Genomic DNA, 21737 nt, shown 5'->3' on the forward strand with positions numbered 1-21737 from the left:
TCCCCTCTTTCACTTAAGGAGGAAGGAGGTTGGGCAAGATGGCAACCTGTGTTTTAAAAATAGGTACAGTGGTACCTCGGGTTAAGTACTTAATTCGTTCCGGAGGTCCGTTCTTAACCTGAAACTGTTCTTATCCTGAAGCACCACTTTAGCTAATGGGGCCTCCTGCTGCTGCCGCACCGCCGGAGCACAATTTCTGTTCTTATCTTGAAGCAAGGTTCTTAACCTGAAGCACTATTTCTGGGTTAGCAGAGTCTGTAACCTGAAGCGTATGTAACCTGAAGTGTATGTAACCCGAGGTACCACTGTACTACCCTACCCTGAGATTTCACAGGTCTACACTGAGATCTCACACGAAAATTGCCCTTCTTCCTCAACCATGGTGGCTGCTACATCACTCCACAAATTGGCTACCACCATCAACAGACTCACCGGGCTGTGAGTTCCACACTCTTTCTGGATTACAGTGGTGCCCCGCAAGACGAATGCCTTGCAAGACGGAAAACCCGCAAGACGAAAGGGTTTTCTGTCTGCAGAGGCGCTTCGCAAGACAAATTTCCCTATGGGCTTGCTTCGCAAGACAAAAAATGACGAAAAAATCGAATTATTTTTTTTTGCTCCAAAACCCCTTATTCTGAATCGCTGAGCTGCTAAAAGCATTTTAGCAGCAAAACCGCTAATCCCCCCCCTTAAAAAAGCCGTTTTTAGCCCTTTTTTAGCCAATAGCGCTAATAGCGCTACTCCGTCAATGGGCTTGCTTCGCAAGACGAAAAAACCGCAAGACGAAAAGACTCCCGGAACGGATTGTTTTCGTCTTGCGAGGCACCACTGTATCTGATCAAAGCTCCTGGTTTTCAGTAGCACGTATATTTGATGACATCCCGCCCTGCTTCTCTACCTTAAAATTTTCTTCTTCCATCGCATCCTGTATCTCCTGGTATCTCTATCTAGATGCTTCTAGGGCAGGTGTAGGGAACTACAGTTCTCATCATCCCTGGCCACTGGCCATGTTTGCTGGGGGTGATGGATGTTGTCATTCAGCAACATCTGGAGGGCCAAAGGTTCCCTGCACCTGGTCTACAGGTGGGAATCCACCCTCACATTGTTAGTAAAGAACCACATACGTGGATGAAGCAGTAATAATAATAATGGCTATGAAAGAAAGTTAATTTACTATCCTTTTTCAAACTCCTCTCCATTTTTGATACTTGTGAACAGATGCATCTTAAGAGAATAGCATTCCTAGTCTCCTACCACATTTGTGTGTGTGTGTGTAATTGTATGGAGAAATATAGTTGGGTGTTAACAATAAGTACACTGAAGACACCTTGCTCTAAATCTCACCCAACACCTTGATGCTAAACAACATCAGGAACAAGATTGGAACTATCAGATCCCATAGCATATTTTCCAGGGGGCTGATAGACATTGTCATTCCCTGCAATGCTACTCTCTGGTCAGGTATCATGCAAGTACGAATAGAAGAACTGTGCCCCCAATTCCCATCCCAATGAGATGGTCCAGGATGATACCAGGTTAATGAAAGAGTAATAGGGTTACTCACACATCCTTTATCTCTTGATAAAGGTCATCCAACAGGGTGAGCAAGGCTGAGTCAGTCTTCAAGGCAGGTTGAAACTCAATAGTAATAGATGCAATCAGGATCCTCTAAGTCCTGTTACAGTTGGACTACTATTACCCTTCCAATCACCTTGCTAAAAGGGGAGTGTTAGCATGTGGGTGGGAGTTGTCTAAAACCATGTTGTTTGAAATGAGTTTTTCAGAAGTAGTAAAACTACTGCCTCCTCAAGGATAGTAGGCCCGACTCCCCTGTGTAAAGAACATTTCATACTCCCAATTATTTCTTGTGGCCAGCACAAAACTCTCTACATCTTGAACAAAAGGCCTCTGCTCTGCTCTTGAAAACACACAAACTACTAGTCATACCCATAACACCCTCCTGAAAACCAAATATTGTTCTCCACAGTGGCTTTGTGCCGGATCTTCCTTCCAGCATAATAACAGCAAGATCACGTTCTAGTCCTAACTATTCTGCTTTATGACAATAGTGGAGGAGTTGGTGGCAGGCGCAATGTTGCTAGTCTTGGGACCAGCATGAATTGCTTGGAACAAAATGCCCATTGTTTGGCCTCTGACGTTGTCACTTTGCATTGGGTGGCCCTGAACACTACACATCTTGGGACTCTCTTAAAAAGATGCCATTGAGATGTGTGTGGCTCACACAATCCTTCTGCCTCCTACTGAGAACTGTTCCTGTCACTTCCATTCTCCTGAGGAGGTCTAGCAAGCCCTGCATAATGTGCAACAAATTTGTGGGAAGCTGGAAACTTGTCTCTAGTGAAAACTTTGATGACTACATGAAAGAACTGGGTGAGATTTTATTTGGATATTGGTATACTGCTGCCATCGCTGTACATTTCAGTGATGTCTTCATTTGGTACTTATTGCTTTTCACTCAGATCATTAAACATTTTTCTTAAGCATCTTGAAAAGGTAGCTGAACAAGAGAAATTTTTCATTTCTTCTGTCTTACTAACCATGCTCAGATTCTGTCCTTTCCTTTCATTGTCGACTTGCATATTGTGAAATTGCATCTGTTAGTGATGGCCTGGTGTTTTTCAGAGCCCAGTTTTGTATCTTGAATTATGTTTTCCTTCTGCAGAAATATTGGGTATCATATAGTGTCCCATATTCTTTTAGGGTATGTTTCTTTTAATTACAGATGGGGAAGAAATTCTGTTTAGTTTGCATTCAAAGGTGAACCTACCTAATTTGCACTTTCCGAAACAATACGAAAACAAAAACACAGCTATCCTTCAGAATTCACATTTATCTGAATTTTGTAATGCAAGTACCTAGCCGTGTTCTGCATACAAAGATGTGTATACTTTGTCAATGTGTCTATAAACATATTAGTGAAAAAAGCATACAAAATGCATCATTTGCATAAATGTGTATAGCAGGCATAATTGTGTATGAAGAAAGAATTGCCCTAAAATGCTGATATAGTTTCAAGAATGCTGACTGGATATGTTGTAGGATCAGCACATTTGTTAGGCAGTATACATTTCAAACAGTTAAAGTACACAACAAATATTTCATTTCTTAAACGGAGATTTTTAGGGGAGGGCTGATGAATACATATGTATGTATTCATCAAGAAATGCCTGCAGCACTAACAGTGAAATCTTAAACACATCTACTCAGAAGTTCAACGAGTTCAGTAAGACATATTCCCTGGTAAGTGAATGCAAGATTGCAGCATTAAGGAATATTTTGTATCTGTGAATGAACTATTACAGACCCCCCCCCCCCCAAAGCACTACACAGAGATCACTTGATATCACCTCAAATGCATTATTTATCAGTGGAGCTAGTCCACATATGCAGATGTGAGTCTTCAGATACTGAGTACTCAAAAGAGAAACCAAGTCTTGTATATTCATGTCTGACTTGCTTCTGTGTATAGCGGATATGTGACCAGTCTTCACTGGTCTTCTATTCAATCCAGTATTGCATTTTGTGGCATATTGACTTTTGCATTTAAACACACCAGTGTGGTTGACAGATGTTCCCCTTTGTCTTTAAAATAATTTGTTAATCCCTAATAATCTTCCCATTCAAATATAGTTTGGGGAGAACATGGGCAATCAATAATTATAGCACTCTCCACTAATACTGTAATTCTCTCCAGCTTACATTCCATTTTTTCACTTATAGTTTTCAGATGTATTTTTGAGGCCAGGGAATGTGTAATGTATGCAATGCCCAATGGGGTATAATGCTCTTTATCTGGTTTGTAGGGGTGGGGTTGGCCACCAGAAAACTTGGCAGCTTGGCCAAACCCAAAGTCATCATCAGCATGAAGGGTGATGAGGTAACAATCAGAACTGAAAGCACCTTCAAAAATACGCAGATCACTTTCAAGTTGGGGCAGGAATTTCAAGAAACCACTGCAGATGACAGGAAAACAAAGGTGAGAGATAGCTTCCCCCTCAACTTTCTTCCTTTTAACAGCACTGTAAGGTCTTCAGTTCTTTTGACAGAAACCAAGGCAACTTGATATGTGGGATACAGATAGCGCAGGACTTGTTAGCATTACACTTGTTCCAAGTCTCCAAGGGGTGAGAAGTTCCTTCCAGGAGAACAGCACTTACCCAGGTTTCCTTCTCTGTCAGATATCACTGAAGGCTTCTTTTTTTTGTAATATGTTCTGCCAATTTACAAATATAGAGGTCAAGCGCTAGTGGAGAAACACAAACACTCCAACCGACAACCAAAGTATTCTGCTATCACATCAGATATTGCAGGAGACAGCCAGCACCCCAAAACACTGTTAGCTTACAAAGTCCAACACTCAGTTCTCTCAGAGCAAACTCAGCTTGGCATTTCTTCTTTCTAGAACATTTTTAAAAATAAAAATAGTTGTCGTCATCATAGACCAAAATTAGTTATGTTCATTCGTTTTAGTGTGTGTATTCTAAGTATGACTAAGTATTTAATACAACTTGATTACTAACATTTAAATAGGAATTCAATGCACTCATTGTAGTGGGGGTGTATGGGGTGCTAGGGGACAGGTAGTATCTCTCGTGGGGGGACACATTATTCTCCTTTTGAGGTAGTTTGTCCACCTTGCACTCAGCTTTCACCTGTGGCTCCTAGTTGCTGTTACTATGAGACAGCAGCCACACCCCAGGAAATAGCTTTGACTGGCCAAAACCAATGGGTCTCAAATCCTCAGTGAGTTAAGGACTTCCCACTGTATGTGAAGACAGGCTCCGGGAGATTGAGCGGATGAGACCAATAGTGGAGCCAATGGTCAAGATGACAGTTTCTATACGTGCTATAGATAGAAATGATGAGGACCTCTGTACACACTACCCAGGCTTGCACCCCAAGGAAGTCACTTTGATGCTGCTAATGCAGTGATCTGACTTCACTCCCAGAGATGTACTCTGTTGTCTCTTGAGACAACAAGTGACACCAGGTGAGCTGTGCACCCACTCAATCTGCTCTTGAGATACTAACTGTTGATCAGCAACTTCTTTCCTTTCTTCTGGTTCTTTATGTTGAAAGTGGACTTGGACCAGACAGTCCTTCAAATCGGAGATGCCTTCAACCTTCCCTGTTCCTGTCCTGGTTCCAACTATGTAACTTATTCTTCAGCTTTGCTGAAGCTAAACAGGTGTCAGCCCAATCAGTTGCTTGGACAGAGATCACCAGGAGCCTCATTTACAAGAAGGATATAATAAAACAACTACAACTACAACTACTACTTTTACTATAACTACTACTATGATGATTATTAGAAAGAAATACAAGTGCTCTTGAGATATAATCATATGCTACTTGAATAACAAGGATGTATATGACTGCCTCCCGTAAATGGCATCTCTGTAAATGGCATCCCAACTTTGACTTGATATTTGCAGAAAAAGTAAACAAAGCAGTCACATTTTTCCCCCTTTGTGTCTCCAGACTGTTGTAACCTTAGAAAAAGGTGCATTGGTTCAAACGCAGAAGTGGAATGGCAAAGAATCAACAATAAGGAGGAAACTAGTTGATGGGAAAATGGTGGTGGTAAGATACTGTTTTAAATTACATAATACAGGACCCATTCTAGGCAGTTTTCAATCACATTGAATCCAATGAGAAATCTATAATCTGAGCTTTCTCATTGTAATAGTGGGATTTGAAGGATTGTGCCCAACATTTTTGAAGGGCATTTTTGCCAGTTTTGAATGGCAAACCTCCAGTCACTGTTATAATTTCTAGAAAGGGCAGACTTCAAGGGCCTGTTTAAAATAGTTTACACAGTTTAAAAACTACTGTGTAGCTAAGGGGAAAGTACACTTGAATTAGATTTAGCAATGTTTCAAGAATGGCTGGATTTCATCTTGCTTTTCTCCGCTTGTATGCCCAGTTTAATGCAAATGCCAACCTTGATGAAGGTTAGGGGTTTCAAGGTTGTGCATGTGGCTTTGGCTTAAACATAATCAGGTTTAAGCTTTTCAAGTAGCTGCCACCACATACCCACCTGCCAGTGCTCAGGGATCAGGAGCCAAGCAAGGAACCAAATTGTTCCCCATCTGCCATACACTTTATGGATTAAAAGTATTTCATGACTGCATATAATGTATTTACAACAGCATTTTTTTAAATGACTGCATGTAAGACTGGATGGGTGTTTCAATCTGAGGTGTGTGCAAGCCCCACAAGTGACTGCTAGGGATGAAAGGTTGGTACAAAGCCAATTGTGGGATAGAGAAGCATGCACAAGCAAAAACTGGATAATAGCCACACCACATAGTGCAAGTTATAATTAGTCAAGATGTTTCGATAGCATTAAAATAAAGATGAATTTCCCAGGTGGACTGTTTTCCTTCCCATGTGTAATTATCTTCAAGCATTGGTTGATAGTGTAATGCAAGGTGGGGTACTTGTGGCCCTCCAGATGTTGCTGAACTCCAACTCCCATGCTCCCTGGTCATTGAGCATGCTTGCTGGGGCTGATGGGAGTTGTAGTTCAGCAATATCTAGAAGGCCACAGGTTCTCCGCTCCTGATGTAATGTCATTTCACTAGGCTTTATATAAGCGTAACCCACATGTCCTATGTTATTTTTTTTTTCAGGAATGCACCATGAAAGGTGTCACCTGCACAAGAGTCTATGAGAAGATGTGAGGAATCTCCAAGCCCCTACTCAACTGAATCTAGTTTGTCCAATCCACATTATTTCTGTGGGAAAGCGGTGGAGCTAAACCTCGTGCCCTTTCCCCCCTCAATTCATTTTACTATAGAGCAACTAAGCTGTAAACATAGATTTAGAAACGGCTGTGTAAGCAAATGTGGAAGTATTTGCAATTCAATAAATGCTTACCGCTATCCGACCTGTGAATGTATGTTTTTAGTGCATAGAATGTGCTAGAGAGAAGTGAGTCTCTCTGTGTGAAAAGAAATCAATTCTCTTAGGCCAGAGGGCAGATGAATGAAAGAAAATCTCATACATAGGGTGAATTCTGGAGAAAAAAACACCTGGCCAATAAATGAAAGCTTTTTCAGTTACTCAGGCTGCAACTGGAGCTAGAAAATAAATTGTAGAATACAGATGGCTTCTAGAACTATTTTTTCTCCTCCACCCAGGAATGTCACTTCATTCTGTTGAATGCCAGGCACATTAATTTAAGCATACCTGAACTGCATAACATCACAATATAATAATATGTGCTCCAGTCACACTTCTTTGAAGTCTCTCAGCCTCACTCACCTCACAGACTGTTTGTTGGGGGGGGGGGAGAAGAGAAAGGAGATTGTTAGCCGCTTTGAGACTCCTTATGGTAGTGATAAAGTGGGGTAGCAAATCCAAACCCTGCTGCTGCTGCTGCTGCTGCTGCTGCTGCTTCTTCTTCTTCTTTTTCTGGGATGCCATTCAATACAACCCAGCTTCTGTTGTTTCTCTGTGAAATATACAAAAACGCATATGTTAAATATTTAAGGTTCAAAGATAAAGCCACTATTTAAAACAGAGGCAACAGAATAGCCATTTAAAATCAAACTCAACCAAGTTCTTGAAAGCTTTGCCCAAGTTCTTCAAAAGCCTTCAGGTATGAACACATTTTAATGTCCTAGTGAAAAAAAGAGTACAAGGGGAGGGAGTCTGCTGGACTTCTCAAGCCAGCAATTCCACAGGGAGGGTACCACACCTGTTTTAATTGCAAGTTTCGGAACTATTTAAAACTGTGTTTTAAATTATCATAGCCTGCCCTGGGACCTTAGGGTGAAGGGTGGTTTATTAAAATGATGACTGATGATGATGACTGGTGGTAGTAACCCTGGTTCATAGTTCTAATGCCAGCAAACGAGAACTACCAGTGTAGTTGGGCCACAGCTGACGATTTGAGGAGGCATAGATAGGAAACAGGAAGAGGGGATGCCAGGCCCAGGTAGCCAGAAACAACCAGAACTGCTGTAGGTTGAGTTGTTCTGTCTAGTGTTTGCAGCTGAGAAAACAATACATAGCCAAATGACAACTCCAGCAGAAACACATCCAGGGATGGGGGAGAAATTCAATTCAATTCACATTGATATGGGAGCCTATATGTAATTATCACTTTCCAAAACAATAAGTGAACTGAAACACTGGCATCCTTTGAAATCTGCACTTCTTTAAAGTTTGCAATGCAGTTCTCTGGCCCACTAATGTGTACAAAAATGCATATACCAGGGCAAAGTGTGCATTAAAATAAAAATCGTGTATTTGTGAAAATAACATACCAGAACGTGTTATATTAGGAGGGATTGCTTTGTAAAAATGTGCATATCAGGCAAAATTGCATATTTACATAAAGTGCCAATGAATTTTCGGGATTACTTCTAAAAATATCACAAACTTGATGTGGAAGGTGTGGAGATTATAAGATTGGAAAAATGAGAAACGGGATAACTCGAAATTGTCGGATTCACCATCCCTGGACACTGCAAGTAGAACTGCAAGTCTTGAAACAAATAATACAGCCCTGGCATGGGCTGAATTTTCCATAGATCCACCAAACGCACATAATCACAATATAATAATATGTGCTGCAATCCTATGCACACTTTCCAGGCAGTAAACAGATATCAATTTATTAATAACAATAGCAATAATAAAGCTTTCCAGGCAGTAAACGTTAGCTACTTTATATATCACATCTCCCTTCTAGAAATATGCTTATAGCAGAAAGAGTGTCAGTCACTTAGTTTGACAAATGGCATTTCCTAAGTGGGTGATCATTTTAAAAGAGTATTCGAATACAGCATTTAGAACTCCCTCAGAACTCATGGAAAGAATTAGGCTGTTTATCAAGAAGGAAATTCCTGCATATCTTGCTATTTCAGTGCAAAGCAGTGCATTGGGCGACAGGTCATTGTGCTTCATATGGGAAACTAGTTGCCTGAAATTAATGATAACAGAATTTGGAGTAAAGGGCAAAACATCATTAAAAAGCAATATAGTCCCAAAGGCAAGTATGGGTGGAGCTTGTCACAAAGTAGTTCGTATCATTGTGTTACACTAGAATTCTGGATGGTACATCAACTTCTCAACATGCTTTCCCAGAGGCAATTTACTTTCAACAATATATAATGTTATTTAAGGAAAGGGAGGGCTCATGGGATTTTGAACAGAATAGCCAAGGTTGATTTGATAGGTCAACGACTTGGCTTGGAGTCAAGCACTTTGACCCCAAAACTTGCTACCATATGTGGACAAATGTCATGTAGGCTGTTTTAGGTTTTTATTTTATTTTAAAAAGAGGATCCAGTCTATTACTCAAAGAATGAAAAATATGTGAACTCAGTCCTTTAGTTTTCTACAAGAAAAATTATCTCAGTATCAAGGAAGACACACGGCAGGACTAGAAGGTTGGCTATCTGTTCTGGGCCTCATCTTCATTATTCTAGTTTGGGGATTCAGTTTAAAACCCAAAACACAGGTTGGATATCAGAACCAGTGCTTACTGATTTCAGAAGGATCTCCAAGGTGGCTTATGTAAAATAATGGTTTACAACAAAACTGGATACTGCTATTCCTTCCAGCGTATGACATTATTCTGGTAAAAGATACCCTCTCTTTCTAGCAGGGTCGCAGGTGTTTTCACTGTGAAAGGGAGGAGTCAAGAGCAGCAACTGGGGCTGATGTGCTGAGCAATGGCAGATCCTTTGTTCCCTGTGTGTATTCTATGCCTAAGAGATGGTTCAAAAAATTGAGTCCTCCACACCCTGTTGGAAAATGCCCTGTGTGTGACACAGGACCAAGGGAGGTTTATACTTGGCCAGGGCCTCAGATTTTAGCAATTGGTAAGTTTTGCAGCTTGCTTATATGTGCATCACAGCAGAATATGACACACTTTCTCAGCGTAGTACTGCAAATGTAATCAAATAAGAGGTAAAATATCTTTTTGGTTAATTAAGATAGAGTTTGTCCTATTAAAGAGTTTAAAATATTCATAGATATGAGTTTAAAATGATGGCATAATATTAGACCACGATGAACGTCTTCTTTCAGCTCAACTGATGACATAAATGAGCCAGTATTAGTGGCTGGTGCTGGGTCAAGTGTATGTCTTAAAAGGTAAAGAAAATGTTGTGTCTTTGGTGACTTATTTTGTTTCCATGTGAGGTAATTTTTAATTATGGCTGAAGGACCTCAAAAGCTGGAAGTGGCCTGGGTTTTTCTGGACCTCTGAAAGGGCCTGCACACATCTTGACCAGATATGACTGCAGGATCCGTGTTTGCTCCCCGGGTGTCCACTTTTTACAACGAAAGGGGTGCATGCCTAAAGCCTCCCACCTCCTGCACTTTCTCTCTCGCAGGCACTTCATCCTGGAGGCACAATAGCCAGTTCTTATTTAGAAGGTGAGAGTTCAATTTCTGGTGCAGGAAATTACTCTGTGCTCTTCAGAATACTCCCATTTGGGACCTTGTGCACAAATTGCTTTTTCAGCATCTGGGGAAAGGGTCAGAACACAAAAGGGATTTGAGATTCAGAAACAATGTGCTAAAGGGCATGTTTTGGTCTGTGGGTGTTTACTGAAACCTGGGTCTGGCAACAACCTAAGACTCTGATATGTTTTATAGATGCCACACCAACAGAAATATTGAAGCAGCGATATAGGCTAGAACTTGAATGAATTTTGATGCAAGCAGCTTGATTGTAAGAAAAAAACACACCCTCAGATCAGTGTACTAAAAGCACTTTGGTATTGTATTATATATTTTCTTAATTTTCTTATTTTTTTCCTTTTTGTAAACTTTCCTTTTTGTAAACTGTGGTGCATAAAGTTTATGAAGTAAATAAATAAACGAGCTATCTGGAAGTGATCTGAACATTACATCTACATACACATTGACCTCTGACCAAGGCTTTTTAAAAAGAGGGCAGACAGACCCCAAATGGGCCATTGCAGTGGGGGAAATGAGCAGTTCAAAAACAACCTTTGGGCAGTTCAACACTTCCAGTCATGCAAGACAGGGCTGATGGCCAAATCCAGTCACCCCCTGTCTCCATGCCTGGGCAACTGCAGGACATGGGCAAAGAATCAGCAGAGTCCACTCCGTGCAGAGACCAGAGAAACACACACACACACACACACACAGGCAGCAGGATTCTTCATTAAGAGTTTTACTGAAGCTTAAAGCATACAGGAACTTACTGGATCCCCAGTAAGGCAAAATCTTCGCTCAAAAGTGCATTATCCAGTTGCAGAAGCAAAAACACAGAAAGAGAGAAAGGAGGATAAGGAAGGATAAGGAACTGCACTCAGCGCCAGGTTTATATCACTCTGTCTCTGAGCACTGACCCTGAATTCCCACATGACTAACAGGAAAACACCAGCTGTGGGCACGCTTTGTCAAGAAAGTACAGTACCAGAATGTTCTAGGAAACTACGGAAGCTTCTGCACCCATAAAACTTCCATCCCTGGCAAAGTAGTATTATGTTTTATGTGATGCAGAAAGTAACTGATAAGAATGTGAAAAGTAACTTCAGTAGTCTAGGCTTTCCAGAACCTGAGACTCTGGCTGAACATATGCAGTTCCCCTCTTGCTGCCAAAGACACTTTCCACAGACTCCACTGCTACTTTCCACAAAGCAGTCACCAACATTTCTAATATTGCATGTTACTGGACGGATGCCTGTGTACTAAGAAGGGTGCGAGCTGGGTCCTGCAGGCCTGCTGTATGGTATTTGTGCTTCTGTGCTTTTTCCTGTTATTCTTCCTCTTTGAATACCCCTCATTCCAAACAAAGCTTTGCTTTCATTCATGATGCCTCTTGTGGGAAGCTTGACTATAATGCTCTTCGGCATAAGGGCTGTCGAATCCCCAGTTCTGATGATTTTCTCCCACTCTGTGTAGGCTTCATGGAATGTGACTCTAAGCAAGAAAGCATGTATGCACACCTGAGGAAAATGCACAGGTGCACTGTAGCAGCGTATGCTTGATGCATGAATTATAATCACAGACTACTGGGCAGTTGTACGTTTTCCTTTAGAAAGCCCTGCATCTTGACCTTAGCTTCACAGCCTCTATTGTCAATAATAGAATCCCCACTGGTTTTCTTGGATTTCGAAAGCAGCCCTGCAGACAGCTGTTTGCATTTCAAAACTTTAGAAACAGCAGCTGGTGGGAACTCCGAGTTAAGGGAAGAGTGACTATTCCTTTCCTTGGAACAGCAGCAGCAGGAGTGGCAGCCATGAACAATCTTTGCAGGGAAAATGATAACTAGTTGGTTGTTCCGCTGGTAGTAGCTCCCACTTTGGGGTGGCAGAGTGGGCAATAGTGATCTATCAGGATATCTGTCTATTGCAATGGGTCTACATATTTTGCACAAATACTTAATCAGGTTAGCACTTGTTACAGCAGCTTAAGCAAACAAAAAAAGGGGGGTGTTGTTATTTAGAATCACCCTCTAATTTCATTAGGGACAATGGAGAAATTCATTTTTATTTTTGGCATTTTAATGAGAAACTGTCTAATTCACAGGTCTCAAACCAATACATGAAACGAAACACAGTTTTAAATCATCCAAATTTTGCGATGATGTTTGACAAAAAAGCAATGTCTACAAAAATGCATATATTCCAGGCAGTGTGCAGAAAATGCATATATAAGTGAAAATAGCATACAAACTTCATTATGCCTGGGGAAATTGCTAGCAAAAATGTGTATATTAGTCAAAACTGCATGCAAAATATGTTTAGTATGATAAATGTGCACTAAATTGCTGGTTAGGTTTTATGCATTTCTTAAAAAAATCACGAATTGCTGTGGAAATGTGAACTGAATCTTTGGAAAGATGAGAAAGTGGGTGAAATTGAGACTGGCAGATTCACTGTATGAAGTAGTTTTTAATGTCTGACATTTTATTATGTTTTTATATGTACTGGAAAGGCATAAATATAATAATAATAATAATAATAATAATAATAATAATAATAATACTTGAATTTCATAGCCACTTGAGAGGTAATTTGGGGCCCTTTGGAGGAACCACCAATTCTTTCTCCCAATTCCATAACTAAGGCCTGCATAGCCCCCCAAAAGCTATCCTTTATTTCTCTGACCTACAGTAGCTTTTACCTTTGTTTCAAGGATCAAGACTTCAAGCTTTCCCTGCCACTGTGGGTTATGCCATATTTAGCAGAGTGCCTTTGTGACTGAGATCATAACTCAACCTGCTTTATTCCTTTTAGTTCTTTCATTTTATTCCTTCAAGCGATCTCAGCAGGGAACCAGTATATGCATTATTTATTTATCCACCTAAGGATTTTAAGATCATGCCAGAGCATGTCTTAACATTGCACAAGAAAAATTAAGAAATAGTTCTCCAATAAGCAGATTCTAGTCCAAACTCTATTCATTTACATTGATCTAAATGTCTTTCTGCCCTGTTGTTATTGCCACATTGCAACAGTCTGGCAAAGATGGCATTGCTTAATATTGCAATCCTGACATCTCCAGATCACCACCCAAAGCAATGCCATTTTTGGTTTAGAAGTGAGGCAGTGCTTCAGCTATCATTTTAAAAATTGCATTTAAATCACATCATATATGACTATGAACCAAATATTTTTTGTATGTTTACAAACAATAAGCCAATACCTTTAGAAAGCACTGGAAAGCGCATGATTATTAATTAAATGTATATCCCATCCTTTGTACAAAAGGAGCCCAAGGTGGCAAACAACAGGTGATAAAACATTTTTAAAATGTCTTTTTAAAAATCCAGTACATATGCAGAATGGGATAGAAGCTCAGCTTAAAAGGCTTGTTGGAAGAGGAATGCTTTCAGGAGGCACTGAAAAGAGAACACACCTTTAACTCTCTTGTCATTCAATAGTCCAACTGCTTCCTCAATCAGTTTCCTGCTTCTGATACATTTCTGTCGTTTTTATTGCTGGTCTTAATGTTTTTAGAGGTAACCTCAGAATCTTCTCTCCCCCCGCCAATCCCTTATTGGGTTTGTCAAGCCCACCTAGCTTGTTCCTCTCTGTTGAAGGAGCACACACAGTGCCGGATTTACGTATAAGCTAAACAAGCTATAGCTTAGGGCCCCAATCTCTTGGGCCGCCCCCAAAAAAATTTAAAGGAAAAGAAAACTGGATGTACATTTCCAAAATATAAGATAAAAAACAAGTAAAATAAAACCTACATACAACAAGAGTGTTTTGTGTTGTGTAGGCCCCGCCTGCTAGCCTGCTCCCTAAAATATCACTGGTTTGCTCATTTTTATATATAGGGTATCTACATTCTGCATGGACATGGCAACATGTGCAAATGGCTTTAGATACCTATTAGGTCCATAAATTACCATATAGCACATATTCAGCACAAAAAGCAGTGACAATTTGTTGTTGACAAAGGACAGCTGGAAATATAAAGGGCCCCATTACCTTCTGTAGCTTAGGGCCTCATCAAACCTAAATCTGGGCCTGACCACACACAGCCTAATTCATTAGTATTTCCAACTCATGAGAAAGATTTTCCCAGTCAGCTGACAAGCCTGCCAGGGGTTTGCACATTTCCTTCTCAGTGACCTAATCCTAATCATAGCAAGAGGACATGTCGCAGCATAAGAGCTCCACCCTCGAGACACAGAAAGTGTCATCACTTTTTAGCACCGAATTACACCACAGCAACAAGGTAGCAGGATTTAGGTAAGAGGGCAGATGTAGAGAAACATGCCTTGTTATCAGCTGCGGCCTGCCATTTTGACTCAGTTTGTTGCAATAATCCCCCTTTGATCTGACCCCAGCCCTCATTAGCCTCATGTACCCCTTGCCCTTCTTGTTTTCTTAGGAGAGAGGTTATAGCTCAGTAGCAGAACACATGCTTTGCATGCAGAAGGTCACAGGTTCAATCGCGGGCATCCGCAAAAATCAGAAAATAGGGAGGACATTATCTGCCTAAGACTCTGCTGAGCCTCTGCTGTCAAGAGTGGATCATACTGGACAAGATGGAGAAGGAGACTGACCTGGTGTAAAGAAACCAATTATTGTGATCGGTTATTAACACCAAATTCCATTCTCCTTGTTCATGCCTAGAGCAGAGCCAGAGTCCTGCCAGTTGACAGGAAAGCCTGTGTGATGGGCTGGTATTGCCACTCACAACTATTGTGTGAAAAAGTCTGTCTTTTCTCTCTCCAATCTACCAGGTTTCCATTATGCCCACTCTTGAGATTCTTTCCAATTCTGCTATTCTATCCTAATGGGATGTTTGTTTTTCACATAGAAAAGCATTTAAATGCAAAGTCCCTACCTGCAGTTTTTCAGCCTATGGAAGCTGTAGTTAATGGGGAAGAGAGAAACATTATTTATTTATTTATTTATTTTTATTTATTTATTAATTTATTTATTTATTAAATTTGCACCCCACCCTTCCTCTCAAATCACCCCTAACAAAATCAATATTCTCTTCTTCTTCTTCTTCTTCTTCTTTTGTTTGGATTCCTATTCTGCAGTAAAGAATTAAAATAGATCAAAATTTTACAAAAATGCACATTAGCACAGAATTCCAATTCAGTGATGAAAACTGTTAACAACCCTTTCTATTCTTCTTTAAAAAACAAAACAAAGATAAAAAAACCCCAATGGTTGTAAGGACTGAATTACTACAACCATCTTTTAATTTCCAGAGCTCTGTGGTGAAAAAAGGGGAAGAGGCAATTACGTTTCCCAGGTATAATTATGCCATTGATGACTGCCATGTGCAAAGTCCCTACCTGTACAAAGAAAGAAAAACCTTAGTGTTAAGTGCCAGGAATATATCTGTATGTAGTACTAGTCTCACCTAAATGTGCTTGTTCCTTGTGCAGTTCTTACAGTAATGAAACAATGGGAAAGGGCAGCTAACCCAGACTACGTTTCCTAATAGTAAGATTTCACATGCTGCACATGTTGGTGACTAAGGGAAATGCTGAACCCTTTCTAGCCTTCTGAGATCATTCCCCGAGGTTCACTTCTGCCTTACTTTCACAGTGGCAGAAAGACTAACAATACTACTACTTAGGCCTTATTTAAATACAGTGGTGCATCGCAAGACGAAAAGAATCCGTTCCGCGGGTCTTTTCGTCTTGCGGTTTTTTCGTCTTGCGAAGCAAGCCCATTGACGGAGTAGTGCTATTAGCGCTATTGGCGATTTAAGGGCTAAAAACGGCTTTTTAAGGGGTGGGGGATTAGCGGTTTTGCTGCTAAATTGCTTTTAGCAGCTTAGTGATTCAAAATAAGGGGTTTTGGAGCAAAAAAAATTTCATATTTTCCCGTCATTTTTCGTCTTGCGAAGCAAGCCCATAGGGAAATTCGTCCTGCGAAGCGCCTCTGCAAATGGAAAACCCTTTCGTCTTGCGGGTTTTCCGTCTTGCGAGGCATTCGTCTTGCGGGGCACCACTGTATTACCTTTCCTACATGGAAGCCTCTAGAAAGTCACACCATCTGGCCACATGTCCCACAGTATGCATTATATTTGAAAGCCCCTTAATATGAACATTGGCTCAGCTATGAATCTATGTTTAGGACTGTGTGTCTCTGCACCTAAATGGTGCAACTTCCTTCCTTCCGAGGTCCATCGGCCTCCCTTGCAATCTGTTGCCCACCTAGTCTTGGGCAGGCTTTTCCCAGAGCATATATATATGAATGAATTCTGGTTCAAGTTCAACATGTCCAGCAAAGGAACTAGTTCAGGATCACGTCCATCCCTTTACAAAATGAATTACCATCCCTCATACAAACATGCCTAGGTTCTGATATCTATGGAGGATAATCTTTTCTTGATCCCACCATCCACACAGGCATGCTTGGTAGGGACACAGAAAAGGGCCTTCTTGGTGGCTGCCCCCAGACTTTGGAACTCCCTCCTTAGAGAAGTTAGCCTGGCTCCCTCCTTGTTGCCCTTCTGCCAGCAGGTGAAGCTTTTCTTATTCCAACAGGCCTGAATCACAAATTAAAACTTGACCTCTGATTAATCAGATAACAAAGACTCCTGGAATCTTTAGCCACAAAAAGAAAATGTCTATTACCTTCCAGCACTGGGTTAGATAAAAAGAAACTTGATAATGTCTTTTGTTTCCTGTTTGTATCCACAAATGTTCTAGATGAAACTGCTACGATTTTCCTTCTAGCAATAAATGTCACAGGCAACTGAAGCTGAAACGAAAATTTACACTAATCACCTTTTAAACCTGCATCTTTCACAATGCTAAACAAACTTAAAATAGTAATTAATTTCTCAGGTCCAGATTACATTTATTAAATGTTGTATATTGATTATTGGAAACTGATCAAAATACACATAGATTCACATTCTCTTTTCTGCTACTAGTGCCTTCACAGGTTAATTTCACACACATACACATACAAACGAACCCTCTTGTTTACCCTCAAGGAATCATTATGGCTGAATGTATAATTTCTGATGATACACACACCCCAACAAAACAATGCATGCCACAGCATAATGTGGTTTGGCATTATAGGGCAAGCTACATGAGCTAAATGAGCTGAAATAAGATATATATACTCTCTGAGCCAGCACATCATATTGTTATGTCCTGTGGTCCTGATACAATGATGAAAATCTATCCAAAGTTAACCACATTCAAGTCTTAATGATTTTATGTGATGTCTTTGAAATCAAAGAAATTTACAGATGCACAGTTTTGGCTGAGCATGGTCCTAAAACTGTTTCCAACTTTTGTTTGTTGTATATGTTCTTACATGTGTGCAAGCAGATCACATTAAAAGCATTGCCAAACTGTCTTATGTGGATTGCATGTTTGAAAAAGCAAAACAGAAAATGTGTAGTTTTATATTTCTATTTTTAAAAGCATTTCATTAATTAAAAAAAATAAACCAAAGATAATGAACATAAAGAAATACTATTACAGCAGACAGAAAGCAGCATATGGTTGAACATTATCATTGAACTTTTTGTTCCAAAACATTACAAAAAAATACAAATTTTTCCATAAACTTGTTAGGCTGGTTTATATATATTCTTTTATAAAAAGTTAGCTTAATCACAATTACTGTGGACCAAATTTTCTCAATCCATTCAGTTACATTAAAAGATATGCTTCTCCCACCCCCAAATCTTTAGCTATTATAATCTTAGCAGCAGTTATAAGGGTAAACACAATTTCTTGATCATTTTCTATAATAATACCTTTTAGTTAACCAAGCAGAAATATTTTAGGTTCCAAGGGCATGTGATATCCCAACATAGCAGAGATATTAGCCTGAACAGATTTCCTGAAATATTTTTGTTTGAGAACAATTCCAAAAGATGTGTATGTAATCTGCTTTCTTGAATCCATGTCTCTTGAACATTTATCCCATCCTAATTTATGTATCAAGTTCTTTATTTTGTTGTTGTTTAGTCGTTTAGTCGTGTCCGACTCTTCGTGACCCCATGGACCAGAGCATGCCAGGCACTCCTGTCTTCCACTGCCTCCCGCAGTTTGGTCAAACTCTTTATTTTAATCCTGCATTAGAAACTGGATGATTTTACCTGTTGAGTGAAGCATAGATGTGCCCTTCATGGGCACTTTATAATGGCAATGCTTCTTTAGCTAACTTTAAGTTCCATTTGTGTCCCCTGATGTATGCTTTCCCGTGATGTGGGAGAGCCATGCAGCAGACAATGAACAGTTGCAGGCTTTGTGACTTAGATTTTAAAAACTGCTTGGGACAGCAGTGTTGTGCCTGATTAGATCATGCTGCGTAGGCAGGGCTGGTGTCTAGCTGGGAGCCTTTTGCTTCCATCAGCTCCCTTCTCTTTTCTATTGGTCAGCAACACAAATCTTTTAATACCACTGGGTGACAAGCAGCAAGCAACATAGGCTTGATTGACTTGGGACTTGGAATCCTCCATTCAGAATCATAATTAATCATCACAGTAAAAGGTAAAGGACCCCTGGATGGTTAAGTCCAGTCAAAGGTGATTATGGGGTTGTGGTGCTCATCTCGCTTTCAGGCTAAGGGAGCCAGCGTTTGTCCACAGACAGCTTTCCAGGTCATGTGGCCAGCAAGACTAAACCGGTTCTCATGCAATGGAACACCGTCATGGAAGCCAGAGGGCATGGAAATGATGTTTACCTTTCTGCCACAGTGGTACCTATTTATCTACTTGCACTGGTGTGCTTTTGAACTGCTAGGTTGGCAGGAGCTGGGACAGAGCAATGGGAGCTCACCCCGTCGCTGGGATTCGAACTGCCGACCTTCTGATTGGCACGCCCAAGAGGCTCAGTCGTTTAAACCACAGTACTACCTTCTTCTATACAGTCAACGGCCTATTGCATGTATTGGGCATAATTTGTATGGACTTGCCTCAACGCAAACACTACAGCAATGCATAAAGGCACTCTTCTACTTCAGACCAGTGCATTTAGATCAGGTCCTCTACCTTCAAGGATTATCTGAACTGTAGGATAGAAGACCTAATTTATGAAAAATAAGCACCTGCATGAGGAAGGCTTGCAGCAGCTGCCTTGCATGTGGAAGGTCCCAGGTTAAATTCCTGGAGTCTCTAGGCAGGACATGGAAAGATGGCCTGAAATCCCAGAAGTTGCTGCCAACCAATACAGTGGTACTTTGATACTCGAACAGATTAGCTGAACAAATCGGCTCCCGAACGCCGCAAACCCAGAAGTAAGTGTTCTGGTTTGTGAATGTTTTTCGGAAACCAAACATCTGACGTGGCTTCTGCTTGAGTGCAGGAAGCTGCTGCAGCCAATCGGAAGCCGCGCCTTGGTTTTCGAACGGTTTCGGGAGTAAAACAGACTCCCAGAATGGATTAAGTTCAAGAACCAAGCTACCACTCTATAGACAATAGCTAGATTGACCAATGGTCTGACCTCATATAAACCAGCTTTCTATGTTCCTAAACTAAATTAGTTTCAATATTATTTTTCTTTAGGGAAGGGCTGTGGACCCCTGGCTGAAACTCTGGTGTATAGATAATACTGAGATAGATGGGCCAGTGGGCCAAATCAATATAAAGAAGCTTCTTATGTTTCCATAATCTGAGAAAATACTAGTTCTCATCTTGTTATCACTGTGGAGACTCCAGATTCTATGGGAATGATAGGGAAGATTACCTTAGTTCAAGATCTCATCCTTATTTCAAAAGAAAAAAAAGAGAGGCTTAAATGGTTCTCATGCTCCTCAAATCAATTAACCGCTGAGAGATGGTTAAGGGCTACCTACATTGCAAAACAAATGCTAGTAATAAAACAAATCCAAATGAACAAGTGGGAAGGAAGGGCTTCTCTTTTTAGCTGCCTCTTGCAGAGGAAAACTTGAAATGCTTAGTTAAAAGAAGGAAAAGGAGACAGGTTTGTAAATGATTGCTTTTGAACTGTAGAGTTTCTCAAACACACACCTTTCCTTCAGGCTGAAGGAATATTGGCAGCCCAAATGGTAGAGGTAATTCTCAAAGGATTATTTTTTTTTAAAAAATCCTTTGAGAATTACCTCTACCATTTGGGCTGCCAGTATTCTGCCAGAGACATCAGCAGGAAAAACTTCTGTTTCTGTTGTGATAAAATCTAGCAGAAAAGTGGATTAAACCTGAGTTTCGAATGAGATCACTCCTTCTGAAAGTGAACGCAGTCGTGAAAGCATCGTGCTGACAGAGGTGGAGCCAAGAGGAGGATGCTGAGAAGCAGGAGGGAGATGTAAGCATTCCTGGGGAACGCAGTGGGGTTTGCAGGTGTACAAAATGTATTTTTTAAATAAATAAAAAATCAAAGGACCACAAACTACTTCCAAAATAGCCTTCCCTGGCTCAGTCCTATTGAGCTAAGTATCAGGTGGGGAGGAAAATGGAAAAACGGGGGTGGAAGGAGTGGAACACCTTGTCTGATAGCTCCTGACAACTTAGTTTCTTTGAGGGGGACATGTTTGGAGTCCCAAACAAGAGCAATCCTGTTAGGACATCTGTGGGCAGCCTTTGTCCCTCCAGATGTTGCTGAACAACTCCCATCAGCCCTAGCAAGCAAGGCCAATGGTGAGGGAAGATGGGGATTGTAGTTCAGCAACATCTGGAGGGACACAGGTTTCCCACACCTGTATTAGGAGATGCGGAGGACACACAGTAACGTTTTCGGAGGGGTAGGTGCTATAGTGCTTTAACTCAGTTTGTTCCACTCTTGGTGTTGTGCATAGCCCACACATTATTCCTCCTCGCTGTGATTGTCCCATTATCTTTCAAACAGTGTGCCTGTTGTTGATTCAGGTTCCAGAAAGTGGTTCTGTTCCATTTTCATATTGTGGTGTGGATTCTTCTTTGATGAAAACTGCAGTTTTGTGCCATACAGATGGATATATGTACCAAGAATAGCCTACCATTGTTAGTGTAATAAATAAGTTTTTAAATAATTTAACTATTTAGCTTGGTCCTAGCAGGTGCAGTCTAGTATGCACACACACACACACACACACACACACACACACCCCAAACACAACTTCTAATTGTTAATGAATTTAATAATTCATGAACTACAACTGAATTTAACTATTTTGTTGTCTCTTTGAGAGCTTTAGTTTTTGTTTTTTTAATTAATCATATGCTATGCTTAAATTTATCTTTGCGTTATAACAGGGTTTTTTCGTTTCAGTCTTCATAAAACTTTGTCTTTGCATTTTACTGGTTTTAAATCTGTAATTCACTTCACAGCT

General features: G+C 40.5%; 1 protein-coding gene across 1 annotated transcript; it reads left to right on the plus strand.

Moving 5' to 3' along the window:
* The first annotated feature begins 2283 nt into the window (after nt 1-2283).
* On the plus strand, nt 2284-6913 carry LOC310681886 (myelin P2 protein-like). The gene is made up of 4 exons (XM_083449879.1): nt 2284-2391; nt 3825-3997; nt 5503-5604; nt 6657-6913. Exons 1-4 carry the CDS (start codon nt 2319-2321, stop codon nt 6705-6707), a joined length of 399 nt encoding a protein of 132 aa, XP_083306005.1. The 5' UTR covers nt 2284-2318; the 3' UTR covers nt 6708-6913.
* Nucleotides 6914-21737: the final 14824 nt, after the last annotated feature.

The sequence above is a fragment of the Podarcis tiliguerta genome (genome assembly GCF_965153285.1).
Source record: "Podarcis tiliguerta genome assembly, chromosome: 7".
Taxonomy (NCBI): domain Eukaryota; kingdom Metazoa; phylum Chordata; class Lepidosauria; order Squamata; family Lacertidae; genus Podarcis; species Podarcis tiliguerta.

Excerpts from the sequence above, each read along its gene's own strand:
- LOC310681886 (XM_083449879.1), top strand. The coding sequence starts at position 2,319 with ATGTGCAACAAATTTGTGGGAAGCTGGAAACTTGTCTCTAGTGAAAAC. Across the intron at positions 2,392-3,824 it reads TGACTACATGAAAGAACTGG|GGGTGGGGTTGGCCACCAGA; the intron begins GTGAGATTTTAT and ends TCTGGTTTGTAG. Across the intron at positions 3,998-5,502 it reads CAGATGACAGGAAAACAAAG|ACTGTTGTAACCTTAGAAAA; the intron begins GTGAGAGATAGC and ends TTGTGTCTCCAG.